Source organism: Ananas comosus, linkage group 17 (genome assembly GCF_001540865.1).
Source record: "Ananas comosus cultivar F153 linkage group 17, ASM154086v1, whole genome shotgun sequence".
Lineage (NCBI taxonomy): Eukaryota > Viridiplantae > Streptophyta > Magnoliopsida > Poales > Bromeliaceae > Ananas > Ananas comosus.
This window is the reverse complement of record NC_033637.1, coordinates 5,447,059-5,467,052: the sequence shown is the minus strand read 5'-3', so window position 1 is coordinate 5,467,052 and position 19,994 is coordinate 5,447,059. Positions and strand designations below refer to the sequence as shown.

General features: G+C 42.1%; 2 protein-coding genes across 3 annotated transcripts; both read left to right on the top strand.

Moving 5' to 3' along the window:
- LOC109723090 (probable mediator of RNA polymerase II transcription subunit 26b) lies at positions 7,475-9,238 on the top strand. Of its 2 annotated transcripts, none has more exons than XM_020251306.1 (3): positions 7,475-8,012; positions 8,113-8,181; positions 8,763-9,238. In XM_020251306.1, the coding sequence occupies exons 1-3, from the start codon at positions 7,608-7,610 to the stop codon at positions 8,787-8,789; spliced, it is 501 nt and encodes a 166-aa protein (XP_020106895.1). In that variant the 5' UTR covers positions 7,475-7,607; the 3' UTR covers positions 8,790-9,238. The 2 variants fall into 2 exon arrangements, with proteins under 2 accessions (XP_020106895.1, XP_020106894.1); XM_020251305.1 differs by having other exon boundaries at positions 8,365-9,238.
- LOC109723089 (nuclear pore complex protein NUP54) lies at positions 11,983-19,322 on the top strand. The gene is made up of 9 exons (XM_020251304.1): positions 11,983-12,546; positions 12,640-12,693; positions 12,801-12,860; positions 12,956-13,066; positions 17,453-17,518; positions 17,587-17,673; positions 18,162-18,263; positions 18,365-18,514; positions 18,854-19,322. Exons 1-9 carry the CDS (start codon positions 12,133-12,135, stop codon positions 18,986-18,988), a joined length of 1,179 nt encoding a protein of 392 aa, XP_020106893.1. The 5' UTR covers positions 11,983-12,132; the 3' UTR covers positions 18,989-19,322.

The following is a 19,994-nucleotide window of genomic DNA, read 5'->3' as shown; positions in this document are numbered from 1 at the left end:
AGAGAGAGAGAATTTGAAATGGGTAGAATTGTGCCGTTAAGCGGTGCGGAGTTCGGTCCGTTAACTGACGAGTGCCTTTTGTAATTAAAATATACACCACAGTATAACATCGTCAACTGAGAGTTTAGCTAAGCGGCAAAAATCTCAGTCCTCACATATCCCCCCCTTAAGAAAGTTTCGTCCTCGAACTTGCTTCACAGGCGGGGGTGATCGATCGCCAACGGACTAGCAGCAACACGATGATGCAATGCGAAGAGAGAGAGTGCATTAGAACAAAAAACATGTAAGGGACGTAATTGACGACTCAAGCACAACAAATTATATGCAATCAGATAATGCACGCAGCGGATCATCCTCGCTGACGTGTCATCATGAAGGCGCTCCGTCAAAGTGGGTCTGGTGTACCTCTCTCACTTGACGGGAATTCGGATGGGAGTCCTCAGCTGAAGAAATAGGTCCGACTTGCCACGATCCTGCCGATGGAGCGTGCTGGAGTCAATTGCTGCGTCGCAAAAAAAAAAAAAAAAAAAAAGAAAGACTGTACACTGCTCCACTGTGCAGATCTGCCCGAAGCATGTCACGTTGGCCACAAACGTACGCACAGTCGATATGTGGACGTGTGGCACTCAATAACCTTGTGAGCCTCACCGCAGATAACACAAGGTCTAATGCTCTGCTGCTGAGAGGTAGCGGAGAGGCGCTGCTCGATCCTGAAATGTGCCTTGCGATGGCTTGATGACGTCCGTTGCTGTGATTGCTACCAGCCAAATACTTCCTGGTACTGTTCCATCCGACTCTATGCCTCATGCCCTGTTCGATTCGAGCGCGCTCGTCCATTTCATCTGCATCCAATCAGGGCCCGATTAGCTCATGTCGACACGTCAACCCCATGGGACGCGATTCAGAGTCGAATACTGGCCTTACCTCTCGAAACATCGCCTGTGATACTCATCACAGAACCACGAACGAAATCAACGAAACAATTGCGAGAGAATCTCGCTAAACATTTTCCGCTACATCAGTTGTCTGCTTGAGACGCTGGCAATTAGAATCCAGAACTCTGCTTATGCTATCCTATGAAGCTAGTGCTCGTAAGGAGTCAAATTCTCCCAGATTGGATAGATACTACCCCCCATTGCATTCGAAGTGGCCGATCCACCACGAATACGCATCTCTGCTAACATAACAGAGGGACTGCGAAATCCAGCTCCTCGATATGCAGATACAGAAAATAATCTTTCTCCATAGGATGGCCAATGCTCGATACAGGCCCAGACGTCCATCACTCCTTCCGGGAATACGGCGGATCGAACTTTGAAACTCCACCAGCTTCGCACCGTAATGTCAGGTTACCTTCGCTGCCAGTATCACCCCCAAGACGGGAAACGTCGTGGGGGCAATGCAGTCGTAGTAGTGACACGGAGGTACGGCGAGGCATGCGCCGCGGATGGAACGCTTCACCAGAGTGCCTTGTGCCGAAGGTGGGACCGGGGTACAGATAGCCGCAGCCTGCTGCTGCAAGAACTGCTTGAAACAAACCCGAGACGGGTCGCCCAGCTGACCCCCTCAAATCAGCTACCTGGGCCGGCTGCTGAGTCCGAGTACCACCAGCGGCTGCGCGCCCAGCATGCTCCCAACCCCACTCGAGGAGCACGAGTAACGGTCGGGCGTTTTCCGCACCGACGCGTCCACCACCACGACCTGGACGAGGGGCCTACCCGAGCCTCTGCGACAAAAACACGCGTCAGCAAAACCAAAACAGACTCGAATAACGACTCACTTGCAGATCAAGACCAATACAACCGCACTCACGTGCCTGATGTAGCCATTAGGTCTTCCTATGGGCTCAACCTATACAGTGGCTTCAGTAGAAAATTTGGTAAATGCATTGTAGTTGTCTTCACGCCTGATATCCATCCTTAATTGTCACGCCCGGGCCGATAAAAGTTTTTTTAAAAAGAGTTGGCGGAAAACGTGCCATTTTTTTTTTTTTTTTCAAACTTGGCCCACGTGACGTACAGACCCGCCACAAATACAAAGTTCTCTGTCCACTCGGACAGAGTCTCCTTTGATTTGCACGGCGTACCAACGATACAATAGGATCACAACCACAACCTACATTTACCAATCAACAACCAAGGCATGATATGCAATCCCATACAGCTAACAATCCTTAGAATGATGCATGCCTCTAAGACTCCTTAGGCGCTGGATATGCAATGCAAGATACAACAATCATCTATTTAAAAGTGCTCCCCACACGGAAGCTTTTGTTTTTAAACTCTAATTCAATCATTCATAAAAACCATTCGAAAACCTTTTTAAAACTGTTTCCCACACGGAAACTCTATTTTGAAAACCGACTACCTCGAGGGTAGAAAACCACGATGCATAACTACAAGAAAACCAAATCTCCAAGAAACAAAACCACAGATCGAAAACTCCAATCTTATTATACGAGGAAAACCAACACCACATTCACATAACATTCAAGCATACATAAGATCAGCTAACTGAACCATTATTAAGAAAACTACTAAGTGCGGGAAAGAAATAACCAGGGTGACGGTCGCTACTGCCGTCTAGCTAGATCGTCCTCTCGTCGAGCCCAAAAACCAACTCCTCGTCTCTGTCACCTGGGGGAAAGGGGGTGAGAAACGCAACCATGGTTTTCTCAGTGGTACGACAGAGCCACGAAGGCAAGTCGTAATCACCGAAAACAAAAGGAGATAGATAAACAAGTACATAGTGAAGCTGATATGAAATAGAACTACAGTAGCTACAACAGATAAATAGGAGAGCAATAAATGAACCTGCTACTGTATAGAAAATAATGAAAGAATGCTCAATTGTACTGAACCAGAAACTGTACCCAATCTGTGCCTGCTATATTTGGTCCGCAGACGCTCAAGCGCTGCCTGTCACTAACTGCACCGACCTGATCCATCCGCCCCGCAGGACGACCTATCCGGATAAGTAAACCTCCGATCGGTGGCCAAACCGATCCGGTGTCATGAATACCCCAAGTGCCGTGACTAAGTCAATGCTGGTATGTCTCAAACAAAACAAACCCGGCTAAAGCGGTGCTCTGGCCGAAGCCAACAACGAGGGCGTACAATGCCAAACTGAAATAGAAGCTAGGCGTACAACGCGCGAACTCTCGATCAAACCAGATCGAAACACACGACAAGAGAGTCGATGTGTTTGCCTGGACCCAAGGTCCACAGAGATACTGAAATACGAATGCAGCCTGCTCTACATGTCTATCCACAACTATACAATGCAATCAAGGGGGCGATAACAAACGATAACAAGCAATGACATGTAGAGTCTAAATACAGAATAGAAAAATAGGAGAAGGAAGTGAACCGCTCTCACCGACTACCAGCTCGAAGCACACCTTCACTTGTCGCGTCGGAACACTGGTACGCACAGAGTCTACCGGACCTAAGAAGATCCACCAAGTAGTATCCAATCTACACCCAAAGCACAAGACTCACAAACCCCCACACAGATCCCGGTAATCGTTTCCCAACCGACTACCGGTAACTCACGGAATCCGAAAACACAACCGGAGCCGTCGGGATCCACTAAGCGTCCGCAAGTCACCGACTCGTGTCACAAGTCAGTCACCGCTGCCCAAAGCACTTCAAATTTGGATGCCTTGGCAGCAACACAAGGTCACACAACAATACGATCATCGCCGAATAATCGTACGAATCCGGGTTCCCGAAGTGTCTATTTCGACACCGGAACCCCTCGTCGCTCACACTATCGTCATCGAACCCACAAAATGACGATGGTGACCAGCCAACAAGGCTCAGCGACAAAACACGAAGCAACCAAACACGTCGGAAAGGATCCGAACCGAAATCGCGTTCTTCGGCGAATTTCGCCGAAAAACGCGCCGAAATCGACCTACCGATTTCCGCGGAAGCTAACGGACCATGGACAATCAGTCCAGCGGTCAATACAAACCTTACACACTGCCCCCAGTAGCCACGCAAAGCACAATTCCATAAAGACCCTCTAATTACATAAAATATCATCATTTTATGTAATTTGAGCGATCAAGCGGCTCGTTCACGCAAACCAAGGACTTTCAAAGTCGCGCAGAGACACGTACTGACAGTCTCTGACGTACCGAGTCCGTGCTCATGATCCGGACACCAGCGGCTCGCTGTGGAAGCACGGGAGCAACCCGAAGTTCAGCGAATTAGCGCGCATCAGGGAAGATCGCGGCTGTACAGAACTAACCGGACACTTCTGATCCAAGGGAGGTGAGCATTGTGATCAGCACTGACCACGGTCACCGTCTCACCTCCGGAGGCATCAGGACATCTCGGATCGCCGGGAAAAACAAGCACAAACCCGAAACAGCACCAAAAAGGCTGAAACGGAGCGACATCGCCAAAACAACGGAACGGGGTCTCTCCGACAGAAACAAAGTGAGCACGATGATCAAAGCACTTGCCAGGATCATCGTGCTCCTTCCTTAGAGATCGGGAAGCTCGGAAGCTCAGAACACAAATCATCCACAATAAGCCCTATTTCGGCTTGGCCGGAGCAACCTTGCTCCGGCCGGCCTCCGCGGCACGGCGGCGCGCGCGGGCGGCCAGGGACGGTGCGGGGAGAGGTGAGGAGTGAGGTGCTACACTCAGATAGCGGCGGAGAAGCGGGAGACGTCGGCGAGCAACCCGAGCCGCGCAAGAGAGGAGCTCGGGCTTCGCGGTTTTCTCGGGCCACGGCGGCGCCGGGGAGGGTCGGGGACGGCAGGGAGGAGTGCAGGAGGTCGGGGGAGGGCGGCACAGGTGGCTCGGGCGCGCGGCGCGATGGAAGGGGCGCACAACAGCTTCAGCTCGGGCTCGGGTTGGGCGGCTGCACCGGCCGGCGGGCCGGTCGCGGCGCGCTGGGCGGCGGCGACCGGCGGAAGGGGTGGCCGGGGCTCCGTGGAGCCGGCGGGAAGTTTCAGGCGCGGCGGCCGGCTGGCGCTGCGGCAGCACCCGGCTCGGCCCAGGCTCGGCTGGGCTGCTGCAGGGCGGCTGGAGCGGCTACGCGGCGCAGGCGACGGCGGCGGTCGGCAGGGATGAAGCCGGAGCACGGGGCGACACTGAGGGAGGCTCCGAAGGTGCGGCAGTCACGGGCTTCCTCACAACCGAGAGAGAGAGAGAGAGAGAAAGAAATGGAGAGGGGAAGGAAGGTGGCTCGCGGCGGCCGGGGCTCAGCCGCGGCGGCGGCCGGGGGTGGTGCAAGGCGAGGGAGGGAAGGAGAAGGTGCTGGGGCGCAGGGAGAATCAGGGTTAGGGTTTCCAATGCAAAACCTAGAATACCCTATATATACAAGGTACAACTAGCAAAAAGGTCCACCAACATCCGAAATTTCAATCCGAGCCTTCACCGAACGACTAAAGCGTGAACGACCCTCCACGTGCGATCCCTCGCGAAACGGTACATTAAAATATCGCGACTTTTGCGAAATACCATTTGCCACTACCGACCTCTCCTCGATCAACGTGCGATCTCCGCAGATCCGTCCGTCAGATTGCGAACGGATTGCACCAGTGCGATCAGCACCTCAGAGACAACAAAGCTCGATTCGTTTCGTCTTGATCGACCACGGATTCACGACAAAATCCAACCTTCTTCGAATAGAAGAAAACACACACATAAATACATATAAAACATGTATTTTTGGATTTTATCGAAATCCGTGCGTCGAACTCAAAATCCGTCAGCGTCATTAGCTCCAGAACAGCTGACCCGGTCGAAACGAGCTATTGGACTGCTATGAACAGAGTCCGGTACGAGCCAGAAGCCAACTTCTCACCGCGGCTTCTCCGGAAAATCGAGTTACTATTCACTTTAAGTGAAATTTGGAAATCGCGTAGAATTTCCGTTTTAACTCGATTTCGCTCGAAACTTGACGAGTGCTTTTGTAATTAAAATACACACAAAAACATCGTCAACTGAGAGTTTAGCTACACTGCAAAAATCTCAGTCCTCACAATGGCACTTTTGAGAGAATGTTGGTAGTGAATTTGAAAACCTTTAAATTATCTCAATGCAAACTATTACTTTATTTGTAAATTTTGGTGCTTGCTTGCTACATTGAATTTTTGCTATTTTTTCCTTCAGTCTTCTTATTTTTTTGCTTTGTATATCTTCTACTATTTAAGTTGCTAAAACTTTTCGTTGCATATATTTTTCACAAACGATTTTATATCTTTTAACCTCTGTGCTTAAAAATTTGTTATATTTTGATTTCTTCGTTCATTTGTATATATCGTGATAATGGGAAAAAAAAATACATTTTCTTTTGTACCTTTATCCACTGTTCGATGTTGCTTTTTTCCTTTCTACTTGGGTTTGAAAATTTGTACCTTATATTTGTTTTTTGCTTTCTTTCATATGCCTTTATTTTTAACTATATATGAATGATTACTTTTATATTGTCCAATAATTTGATGTTTAGATCCCAATTACTTTTTCGGTAAATTTGGTCTAAAATGCCTAGTTGTTTCTTTCATTATAGTATTTTTAAAGTATAATAAAATTTATTTTTTAATGTTCTTCATGTGCCAGTATCTTTAATGAGATATTTGTAAAAATACTTTAAAAAACAATAGCTAAGATGTTTACTCTACATATTGCATTTTTCTCTCTTTTCATTAGTTTACTTTTTTTTATATTCAACTGTTTTGTTCTATTCATACTATTTGTTCATTTAAATCATGTATATTAAATCATTTTTAACTATAATTCTCAATACTAATTATTATACTCATTATTGATTTGTTGATATTTTATTCACTATAGATATTTTGTTTTATTTCTATTGGATTTTATTATTTATAAATTTTTATTTTAATAGTATCTGTCCGCCGCAATGCGCGGGTCACTTCATCTTACGCTTAATCCCATTTTTAATTTTGTACACGTGGCATGGGTCCCACCTGCTACCCCGCCGGTTCGATCCCGCTACCCCTGCCTCTTCGATCCCTGCTACTCCCGCCTCTTCGATAGCGCCTCCGCTTCGATCCCGGTTGCTCCCTCTATCTTTCCCATCCTCTCATATCTGACCCTTTCCTTCGATCCCCTTCGTCCTCTCGACCTCTCCCCTCCCTCGAAACCCTAGCTCTCTCGATCGTGGTGGGTGGGGTGCGGCCATGAAGCTTGCGGGGCTCAGATCGGTGGAGAACGCCCACGACGAGTCGATCTGGGCGACGTCGGTCCCTGCCACTGACTCCCGCCCCGCTCTCCTTCTCACGAGCTCATTCGACGAGACCATGAGGCTCTGGCACCCCGACGAGCTCGCCGCGGCGGCGCCGCCCTTGCGCGGTCACGTCCTCGGTGTCGTTGCCGCCGCTACCCACCCTTCCCGCTCCCTCGCCGCTGCCGCCTCCCTCGACAGCTCCGTCCGCGTCTTCGACGTCGACTCCAACGCCTCCGTCGCCTCCCTCGACGCCCCCCCCTCCCTCCCCCCCGAGGTCTAGGGCTTGCAGTTCGACCCCAAGGTAACGCCACCTTTCGATAGATCTCCGTTTTTTTGGATTGTAAAAAAGCAGAAATCCAATCTTTAATTAGTTTTTATTATTTTTTCGATCCGGCATGGCGGCGGCGGCAGCAGTGCCGGCGCCAGTGTTGCCCGCGGATTCGTTGGATTACTGGCGGAAGTTCTTCAGCAGCGCGGCGAACGCCGACATCTTCCGGGTGATCGAGAAAGCAATCGCGGTCGCCGCTGCAGACTCTCCCGACGAGCTCCGTGCCCGGCGCGCTCGGATCGCCGAGGCACTCTATGTCTGCCTCGCGTGCACGTGTTCTACTCACCGCCTACATAATCATCATCATAATCAAGAAGAAGCCGATCAAAAGGAGGAGGAGGAGGATCGCCGTGTGGGGAGCAATTTGAGCTACAACGAGGCGGAGACGCTCACGGAGAAGATCAAGGAGGAGAGTCACACGCTCAGAGAGGTTTTGAGAATCAAAGGCGTTCTCAGCGCTGGCCGGGAGCAGGTCCGGGACTAGATTTCGATGCCGAATTGCTTTGCCCGGAAGGTGTTCGATGAATTGCCTGAATGAATTTTTGTGTGTGTATGTGCGTGTGATGTTGCAGTCGTACGGGGTGCTGTTCGAGTCGCTGAGAAGGCTGCAGCTGATAGAGCTTTCGGTGCAGACGCTGCAGGTGCGTATCGGATCGAAGATTTTTTTAAATTTTTCCTTTTTTCACTGTCTCCTCATCTTCCCTGTTCTTTTTCTGAACCTCCCCCTTCGTCTTCCCCGTCTCTCTCCGTGTCCCTCCATCTCCTCTCTGCCTTCCATTGTATTTACTCTTTTTTTCCGGTGGCCATTTGCCCACTATCCGCAGGAGGTGAGATTGGAAAGATGGGAGGGCATAGGGGACTCAACATCTTGCTCTAGAGGCATCGGAATGTCTACAATTGCAAGAACCACGAGGTGTGCTGCGATGAGGAGGGGCGGCATGGAAGGAATAGCTCAAGCGACACTGAGTTCCGCTTTGAGAGACTCCGCCAAGCCTTAGCCTCGCCACGGTCCTCTCCTCCGCCGCCGCCGTTGCCGTTGCCATCGCTGTTGTACCAGAGGAGGCGGCTCCTCCCTTTGAACCAGAATCAATTTTCAACCCTCACAACTTACCCTTATATATCTTCACCATTCATCTTTTCCTTTTGCTTTTTCTTTTTCCCCCCTCTGCTCTTTTTATTTTTTTCTTCTATTGTTTTTATTATATTATTTTTTCTTGCTTAGTTTGCGGTGGTGCCCAACTCCTACTAGGACCTCGACCACGATCGCAAGAAAACGAAGAACATCAAGCACAACGGCAACATATCCCTCGACGACGTGGTCAAGATCGCCCACGGTATACGCCCTCGATCCATGGGCAAGGACCTCTCCGGCATTGTCAAGGAGATCCTTGGCACCTATGTCTCCGTCGGGTGCACCGTCGACTGCCCCGACGCGTGAGATCGGTTGCTTCTTTATCCTTCTCTTTTAAAGATTAGATTTTTATTCATCCTTTAATGATTTTGATTCATGTAGTAGTTTTCGAGACTTCAATTTGCAATCTCTATATGGTCGTACTGAGTAAGATGATGTTGAGCTATTCTTGGGTTAAATTAAATGATTGTTCTCTTTCGCTCAATTCGTCATATTAGAGTAAAAGAAAGTTAATTTGCGATAAACAAATGGTTATTTTGTTTGCTCTTCATAATTGTTTTGTTTCAGGGTTGTTTCTCTCTTTAAAGAGTAGATTTTATTCACTCTTCGATTATTTTGGATCATGTAGTTGTGGTGACTTTAATTTGCAATTTTTATGTGTCGGTACCGAGTAAGATGATGTTGAGCTCTTTTGGGATTAAAGCATCTTCTATTTTGGGGAAAAATGGTAATTGTAATGGAAGAAATGATAGTGCGTGTACGAAATTATTGACATTCTACAATATTTTATCAGCTATACAAAAATGAATAGGGAGATTAATATTTGAAGCATATTTTGTAAACAATACTAACATCAGAAATAATCCAAGAATCTGCTTAACTGCTTCAGATCACATTGGGTCATTTTTTTTGTTTCTGTTTTACTGGATATAGTTATAGATAGCTGCAGAATATAATTTTTTATCTTTTTTTTTTTTTTTACTTTCTTACCAATTGACTTGCAGAGAGCTTCTTTCTCTCACATGGTACCTAAGTATATAGAATATTCTTAAGTTCTTAAATAAAAATTATAGTAGATATAGGTGTCTCCGAGTATAGGTGTATTTGAGTGTGGGTTTGCTATCTATATTACTGGCTACATTTGAAGAATGTGAACTATGTGATGTGCTAATTTTCAATTATTTTAGTAGTCTTATCAAAATTTCACTAAGAAAATTATGTTGTACCTATTTTTCCTTGGGTTGTGGAGATGAACATCTTCATAGTATTGAAAAATGCCAGCGAATACTCGAGTTGCTTAAGACGCCGGTCTTGAACTTGCTTTTGATACAGAAGATATCAAGAGCAAGGGAACTATGGCAAAAGAGGAAGAGGAGGTGTGATTGTGTTCCTTGGCTTCCGTCAATTACGAAACTAGCAAGGCAAGGCAAGGGTGCAGAACCCTAAAGATTTTTTTGATCGATTGATAATTTATGTTGAATGCATCAAAGTTTGCTTATTTTTTCTTAATTTTTTTTTTAAAGTCACAATATTTTTCTTCATAAAAATAAAATAACTGCTTGGTCTCCAAGCGACATGAACTTTAACCTTAGCTCCAATTTTTATTACTTTATATAAATTAAATATCTTGATACTTTCTAATATTCATTTTGGAATTAGTAAATATAAACTTTTCAAGATCAAATGCCTGCAAAGAACTATGAGTAATTGCATAATTTCAAGAAAAGTTTGAACTCGATGCTTAACTGAAAATGGTTAGAAGTTAATGTAACTTTTCACCTTTGTTTTCTAAAGTTTTAGTGGCTAAGTATACTCAGGGCAAAGTTCAAGGGCTCCTAGCATAATTTTCTAATGCAAGAACGAATAGCAGGTTCATTGACAAGATATTCAATTTCTCTTAGAATATGACATTACAGTATAAGTTTAGTCAATTTTTGGTGACGTAAGCTTCATGTCTTTATTGAGTGAAACTGAGTCTCTCCCTCTTCATTATCCTGCAATAAGTATATGAAAATTAGTAATGGTAATATTTTTGTTAATTATTCATTTATTTGCTTTTGTTTTACATGTGTATCCGAAGTCTCCTGAATTTTTGTTGAGCTTACATCAAGTTTTTTTTACTTTAAAAAAATATACCCAAGAAGAAAAAAATAAAATAGACATGTTGTCATGATTTGTTCTACACTAGAAGAATGGAAGTTTTTTGTTACAAAAATTGCTTTTCACTTTTGTTAAAAATTAATTAACTAGATAAGTGGATTATACTGTAGATCTATAGAGTTTTAAAAAATGGGTTGCACCAACATGTTATTTCTTTTTGTTCCTTTGTTTTTTACTTTTTATGCTGTTTTGAGATCAATTGGATTTCTTTCTTAATTAACTGATGGATGAAAAAGCAGGGAGGAGAAAAGTTGTGTTCTATACATGTAACTTCTTTACAAAATTTAATCATTTCACTAATTTTGCACGGTTTTCTTTTAGGGTAAACTTTTAATTGCCCCGTTGTGGTATAGTGTATTTTTATTTTACCATCCAGTAGTTCAAAAGGTTGCACTTTGTCCTCCTATGATTCAGTTTTTATTTTACAAAAAAATTTAATTTCAAATGAGGTGATAAAATAGAAATTTTTCAAAAGCTAAGGGGCGGCAAAATTTAAAATGTCTTAAACCACATAGTTGTTATATGTAACTCTTAAACCACCGGATGACAATGTGAGAATGAGTGAAATTAGGGAGGACGTCCAACTTTAACTCCCGGGGGTCAAAGTGAAAATATGTTATTCCGTTACTAACGATGGAATTTTTTTTTTTTTTTTAGTAGCTTAATAAGGGAGAAAAAAATAAAACTGTTATTTTACCTCAACAATAGCTACCGCCGCAACGTGCGCTAGTAAAAATTAGAATATGTAAACTAAACTATATATAATAAATCAATAATTTACTACATAAATATAAACTTCTCATAAGATATACAATAAGTCAAAAAAATAGAAATACATCTCATGAATATAAAGTGGTCTCTATTCAATATGATCTTAAGAGGCTCCAAAGAGGCTCTAACAAATCGCTAATCTATTGTCGCGATCGCTAACCTCTTTCGTAGTGGAAGGCTTTGAAACAAAAGCAATTAAATAGCTAAAGGTTAATTGAGGCGAATTATACTATTAGGTTAATTGAGGCAAAAATAGAAATAGTTAAAGGTAAAATATGAATAGAGTAAAATATCAAAGATTTAGCATTAAAATGCCTCTAAAGATAATGTTAATTGCATAGTATTTTTCAATTAAAAAACACCTACTAGTGGCCAAAGGGGGGACTTTACTTATTTTGTTGCTGCTCCATCACCCTTTCCGCAGCCGAGAAAGCTTTCCGTGAGCTTGAACAAGCACTGCCATTTTCCTTCCCCACTTCACGAAGAGGAAAGAGAAAAAGAATACGCCGGAGAACACGAACAAAAGAAAATGTTCGGAACCCCTTCTTCTACGCCCGCGTTCGGAACCCCTTCGCCGGCGCCGGCGCCGGCGTTCGGAACCCCTTCTTCCACCCCCGCGTTCGGAGCCCCTTCGCCGGCGCCGGCGTTCGGAACCCCTTCTTCCACCCCCGCGTTCGGAGCCCCTTCGCCGGCGCCGGCGTTCGGAACCCCTTCTTCCACCGCCGCGTTCGGAGCCGCTTCGCCGGCGCCGGCGTTCGGGACGCCGACGGCGCCGGCATTCGGCGCCTCGCCTTCGCCCTTCATCTCCCAGCCGCAGCCGCTGCAGCCAGGGCTTGGGTTTCCGCAGCCGTCGTCGCCTTCCCCCTTCGCCATGGCCCCGATCACCACCCAGATGGCCCCCGTCGCCCCTCTCCCCATCTCCCTCCCCGATCGCGACATCCAGGTTTGGGTTTTAACAAAAAAAACCCTAAAACCCATGGAAGCCCTTAAACTACTAGACAAATTCCTCCTTATGGTTCTTCTTTGCTGTATATAGGCGATTGTGGATGCTTACAGGGAGGATCCGGCGAACCCCAAGTACTCCTTTAGGGTTTGCTCCTTTCTTCTGGCTCCCAATTTTCGAATTCATGGTTTCCCGCCATTATTAGGGTTCTTTGGTTGACGCATTCATCTCTTTCCTTTTCTGAATTGTGGCAGCATTTGCTCTTCAGCGTTACCGAACCTTCAGCTCGGGTGAAGCCGGTCGGCGCGTCGGATGTGAGTTCTTGATTTGTTTGTTGATTTTATTTTGTTTGCTGTAACTGGTGGATTCTTGGGATTTTAGTGCAAGTGTGTTCACTTGTGGGCTGCAGATTATGTGGGCGGAGGCGATGGGAAAACTCGAGGGGATGCAGAGCTCGGATCGTGAACGGCTGTGGCCGCAGCTTGTTCAGGGCTTTAAAGATCTCTCCGCGCGTCTTAAGGTAGGGGAAGGGGGAGAAAGTTGTCTTTCTTTCCATCTGTTTTGTGGTTTGCCTACTGTATTCTGTCAATAAGATAATTGCAAAATTATTGAGTTACACCAGTGCTATACTGTGGTTATTTACTTGGATTTAGGTTGTGTCTGATCCTTTCGTGCATAGAAATCACGGTGCATGTGCTAGCAAACTTGCTTGTTTTTTCTTGTAGTATTGCTTTTGTGTTTATAATCACCATGGTTGATCCAAGGAAGCCTTGTTTGTTTGTCTTCATCCTCTTTGAGATGCGCATTTTATTTGTTTAGAGAGCTCCCATGTTATATGTCTTAGGCTAATTATGGCGCATTAACGTTCTCAAGATTGACCATCCAATGTATGATTGTTAGAGATAGCGAATTGGACTTAGCCCCAAGCTGAATTGTTTGGTATCTGAGAATTTTGCCTAATATGATTTATGAATTTTTTTTATTGCTTTTGTTGGCAGTCGCAATGTTGCTTCTTTGAAAAGTAACTAAAAGATATTAGAAAGAGTCAGATATAAATAATTTTCTTGGTATAGGTAGTCACTATGTTGCTTCTTTTCATATGAATGTGCTGGGTGGAATATTTTGTGACCACATTTCTTTCAGATCTGATCGGCAGAGAACAGTACAAGTTTATTGTTTAAAATGTGGATTTCAAGATTTGGGTTCCATGTACCTGTTGATATGCAAACAAGCACGATACCACATTCCTGGAAATTCCCAAATGTCGAAAGCCTTGAAAATCATGAAAGCATAGTCTTATTCACTGCTAGAGTCGCATTAGTGAGCAACTTATTGCTAGCAAGATTATATTTCTAAGACATGAATCTCGACAAATAATTGCAGTTAACGAGAATATTTGATGTTATTACATGGGAGAGCAAACTTCCCAGTAGAAGATTCTAATTTAAAATTCCAGAGAACACACAGATGTTTATGATAAGCACAAATTTTGATAGATATAGAGGATGCTCACATGGCTTGGCCTTTTGACAAATTGTAGAATCCAGTGGTTCATCCAGTATATCTCTAAAGTTAAATAGGAGTCGTCATCTTAGATAACGTTTTTGCAGTGCTAGATTGCGGTGCTAGATGGTCTATGGTAGAATATTAGCCTTTGGTTTTTTGTACTGATTGGTTTTGACTTGCCTAACACTGGTAGTGTGTTGGATACGCAAATTAGAAACTAGAGTGGAACTATGTTGTAATTGAGTTTTATATTGAAAAAAATTGTCTAGAGGAGCTGCTATTTTCCTTTTTTTTTGGCTGAAGTGGAAAGAGTAATTTGTTACACATAGTGAGTAGAAGGAACTCAATGTAACGAAAGTTGGGATCTGGATTCTTGAACTTTGAAGGTACTTTTGATTGCTCAAGGGTTATGTTCAATGCAACATTTACAAATTAGGCAACAGAGCAAAGAAAAATTCGTATTTGATGGCCGGAAAATTGAGAAGGATATTACACATCAAACTTGAGGAAAATGGCTGTGCTTTTTTTTTTTTTTTCCTTTGTGATCATTGTATACTTTTGAAGTTGAACAAAAAGTTTACAAGACAGCTCCTCTACCAGCAAGCTGTGTTAAGTTTCTAATGTTGGCACTATACAACCCTATTCCTATTATTAGTGTAGCAGTGATAAAAGTGTTAAGTTGGTGAGTAGTGCCAATAGAAACGATAGAAGAAAATGTTGTCAAATTTGTAGCTAGCTGAAATTATGCTTTTCTAGTGTGGTTAGTATCCTTCAAGAAATTTAACTCCTTTTAAACAAGAAAGGATCAAGGAAATAAGTTTTTATTGATTAATATGATCAAGAAAACTTTTCTATTGTGGGAAAAGATGGCAGGGCATGTTTACCATGATAAATTAAATCAAGGGTGCGTTTGGTTCGCACTATGAAAGATTACTAGGAATAGAAAGATATCCGGAAATCTTATTCCTATTCATCCTATTACTAAAAATGTGGCATTCCTGTGTTTGGTTCGCACGGTCATATTATTTAGTCATTTATTTAAGATTACAAAAAATATATAATTAATTTATTCATTTTTTTAATTAATTTCAGATAATGCTACCAAAAATTTCAACATCTTTTAGAAAAAAGGGAGAGAGAACATAGGTTAGAGAGTGAGAACATAATTAAAGAAATAGGAAGAGAAATAGAGTCGAAATTAGAGGGAGTGAGAGAGTTGAGATTTTAGAAAAGAGGGGAGAGAGAGCTAAGTTTAGAGAGAGAAAAAGAGTTGAAGTTTAGAGAGAAAATGATAAGTTTAGAGAGAGATAAAGGTTAGAGTGTAAAGAAAAATAATACCAATTAGCCGGCGGGTAGGAATAAAGAAAAAGATTAGATATATTATGATTATCTCAATTCAGTAATATGAGGATACCCATCCTTCCTCAAGGGAATGAGATTAGTACTTTGGGATGAATCTCATATCTAAGCAAATCTAATATTACCAACTAGACTACTTAATGCGTTTAGCCAAACACCGTCATATTTTTTTATTCCTATTGGATTACTAGGAATATTAAAAGGATAGCGCGAACCAAACGCACCCCAATAGTAATATGGCATAGTAGCCTATCAGATACATCTTATATAGATAACTTACACCTAGTCATTAAAATCTAATAATCAAGGATTAAAGTGCCGTGGCACGGAGACATGCTGGTTGTCGCCTGGGACGGTATGGCGTAGGCACGCCTTCGTACCGACACGTGGTACGCTTGCATGCCAATGGTTACGCATAACTTTCTAGTGGCACGCTTAGGCATGATTTTTTTTTAGTTCTTTTTATTCCTAATGAGCTCTTATAATGCTCTTTTGAAAGATTTAAAAAAATAATTATAAATATTGGCTTTGTATAGCTTACTACACTCAGTAATTAATATAATAGTAGATTTTTTATATATGTAAAGTAAAATATAATTATAGCTCATAGAGAATAAAAATAAAAAATTTATTAACTTTCAAAATTTTGATTTTACCTTTTTTCAGAACTCTAAAAATTATAAAATACAAAATTACAGAAAATTATTTTTTCTTATAGTTTTTATGGAATTTGCAAGATTCAACAATATTGATTCGGTGAGAGACCGCATGATGATTAGATTAACTAGAATTGCTCTACAATTGCTCCAATAATTTCTTTTAATTTTGAATCTATTAAAAATATTTATTAAAATTTTGAAGAAAATTTTATTTTTTATTAAAATTTTTAAGAAAAATTGTGAGATCTATCCATAAAAATTTAATAATAAATCATACGACGAAAAATTGCTTCAATTTATTTTTTTCATTTTATTAGTATTTTCATCTTCTGAATCCAAAAATAGAATTCTCAAAGTTAAATTTTTTTGTTGTAAATCTCATACCCAATGCTAGATTTATCCAAAATAATTAAAAATCGGACCACACAATAACTTTATCAAGTGGATCTATTTTTAAAATTTTTGTAAACTATAAATAAAAAAGCATAATCTTAAATTTCTCCAAAACAGGAGCTTTACAAGCTAGAAATATTCAAAATCTATAAACACATTTTAAAATTATAACTTTTTTTATTTATCTAATAAGTACATCTTCTACTTGCTATTTCTTTGCCTTTTCTCTTAAGATCGAAATGATCAAAGTAGAAATAAAGTTAAAATAGAAGAAGTTGAAAGAGGAAATTAGAGAAAAATTCATAATAAGAAAAGAGAGGACAAATAGAAAAGAAAAAAAAAAAGAAGAGAGGAAGAGATAGTGAGAAGAGAGCGAGTTGAGGGGAAGAAAAGATAGAACAGGATGAGAGAGAAGGATGAGTGTAGGGCGAAAAAAAAAAAAATCCAAAAGTGAGCGCAATGGAAAAAAAAAAGGTTAAAACGTAAAACGCCGCGTGCCCTTCTAGGCACGCAGCAGCACTGTACCGCGATACCCTTTGGGTATCGTGCTGTCTCGCACGATACTCTTTCAGTATCATGGCACAGGGTGTCTAAGAGAGACTCCCTCTGTATTGTGTCCCTTAATTGCTAGCACGATACATATCGCTTCATGCCGACCGACACAGTGGATGCTTTAAACCTTGCTAATAATGCATAATAAAAAGCAATATGCACTTCAATGCTCTATATTATCTGTTGCCTTTCATGGAGTAATTGTTATAGTTTCTCAAGTATCATATAATATTCTGATAACCCTGGAGCACTTCTTATTGTTATCTTGCTCCACAGATTTGAGGTGAATACTTTCTAGAAAATTTTCCCATTTGCAGCTAGTTAACCTGACTTTTTAGCATTGCATGTTCCTTGCTTGGTAACAGATTAGTTCAATTTCACCTTTTTAGCTAAACTGTATGAATACGTTCATCTCTGTTGGTCACTTATTGCTGCAGCTTCAAGATGAAGTCCTTGTTTCAGATGCTGAAAGACTGAGCATGACCCATGCAAATGTGAAAAAGGTATATTCTTCTAATAAGAGTATTCTGATGATCGATTATAGACTAAAGTACAGAAAATCCAATGACAGCTGCAAAGGCATTTCCAAGCAGAAACACTTCCATGGATTCAAAGGTTGAAACAGAAAGAACAAGTCCTTCAGAGGCGCCTTTTGAGGGTGAGGAGACTCTTTTAGTATTGCTCTCTTCACCATGACGTCGGGAATTAGTCCTTGTATGGGATGGGTTAGTTACAGATTTTATTCTTGAAGTCTGACCTCAGTTTCACTAATGCCCTCATTGTTTCAATTTTAACGATTTAGTCCCTAAGTTTAAATTTGGCGAAGTTTAAATTTTGTCAACTTAGCAGATATGCAACCTACCATTTGAAATAGGGTGCTAACATGGCATCATCACCAGAGTTTGCTGATAGGGTAGTTTGTTGAAAGTGGACCCTGATAGCAAACTCTAACGATGATACTTCTGTTGAGGTAGACTAACAAGAGTTGATTGTTATGCAGAACAAGCTTCGGTGAGAATTGTTAAACCGAATACTCCTGAGGACATAATGAAATGAGTATCTTACTTCTGGGACTGAATTTGTAACAAATCGTTGTTACACTTCTATATTTCTGACTGCAACCTTTTTTTGTTCTTTTATTTAAAGATCATGAGAATTGTGGAGGCCTTGGAATGCAAAGGTTTCAGGGTGCCATTAACGAAGGAAGAAGCCGAATTGTCTGAGAAGTTGGCGGCGATAGCAAGACGGGTCGGCTCTTTTCGTCATTTACCTTCATCTTTCCATAAAATCTCCAGTTTCTAAGCTCCAGTTTCTAAGCCAAAAATCATTTCTACTATATGGACTTGCAGCTAAAAGGGCCTGGCTCCGAATTGTCAAAGAGACTATACAATCTTCTGTCAGCATCTCGAGTACTTGCTAACACTGGTGGCTCCGGCGGTCCAATCTATCTTCCTGGTTCAGCTAAGATTCATGAGCAGAGCCTTGCAGATCTCCAGGAGGTAAAGAGACACCCTATTGTTATTTCGAAAGGTTTCAGTGTGATCCACAATAGTTCACCTGTTACAGTTGCGGCTCTGGCCTTCCCATTCCATGTAATTTCTATATTAGCCCAGTAGCCGCCAATGTGGCAGTTGGGTGAGGATCACATGGACTCTGCCCAATTTGATGGTGGAATTTAAACTGAAAGGGTAGGATTGGAACGAAATGCTAATACAAGTAGCCCCAAATGTAATAACTGGGAGACTAGGTTGTGCACTACGCTTTTCGAATCAATCGGCTGACCATGTCCCGAAAGCTCAACTTAGTTATTGCTCATCGTAATGTATTATTGTTATTAGGTTCTACAGCAACAGACCGAGGCAATTGCTAGGTTGGGCAATGTATTGAAGAGGGACGCCCGCGACATGGAGATCATCATGTCCGAGAGCGCCAACGTGGCGGAAGATGGAGGCAGGCAGATTTTGAAGCCCTAATAAAAGAACATATAATTCTTTACTTGGCTTCTAATAAGGAAAACAAATGTTTCTCTCTTGTTTTCTTCGAGTGTCTGTATTTTTCTTTTGTTCGAGAAATTTATTTTTCTTATTTTTCTTTTTTTTTTTGTTTAAGTTCTGTTTCTGCAATCCTTTTGGAGTTATGGCGCCAATGATAACTTAGATGAGGTTAGGGCATCGATTGTGTACTTGTTGGACTATGTAGAGAAGAGAGGAAAAGCAAAATTCCTCTGCGATTTGTAACTTTTTCGGAGATGTTCTGTATTTCCAAATTCAACATAATATAAGGTTGCTACTATGCAATTACGTATCAGAAGGCTGCAAAGTGCAGGGTGGAAATTTGATGAAAACCTGCAAAATTTCCCGACTTGCAGGCATTGTGCTTACCATGGAGATGGGTGATTTCATTTTTGGCATAGTGAGAGATCTTTTGCAGAGACCTATACTTGTTGCATCTTGCTTGCATGAGTTGCATGATGATTTGAAATTAGTGATTCGAACCTCTAAGGTCAATTAATGTCAATTTATATTTGATCAAAATCATTTATTAGATGGCCTCGCTAATCGGGGTCAATAAAAGTAGTATCATGGTTAGATTGGCTAGTAGGTCGAGTCAGGGTTAAATTAATCCAATATATCACTTGAACACGACACACGAAAAAGGGAGAAAGCGCCGGAGATGTTTGGCCTAGATTCTAAACAGCAATTTTAAAGCCAAGCCTTTTTTTCTTTTTTTTTTTTGAAATACAGCGTTTGGCAATGGGGAAAGAGAAAGTAATGTGTTTTTTTTTACACTCCAATACAGCATTTGGCAACAGAGAAAGAGGGACGAGTGGGGTTGGGATTTAAAAAAGGCTAAACTACGAAAAAAGCTCTCGTACTTCGTTTAACCCTTGCACTTTACTGAACAACGTCCGAAAATTTGAAATAGTTTTTAAATTTAGTTATGAAACTTTGTAAAAATAAATTGACAGATGAAGTTTGT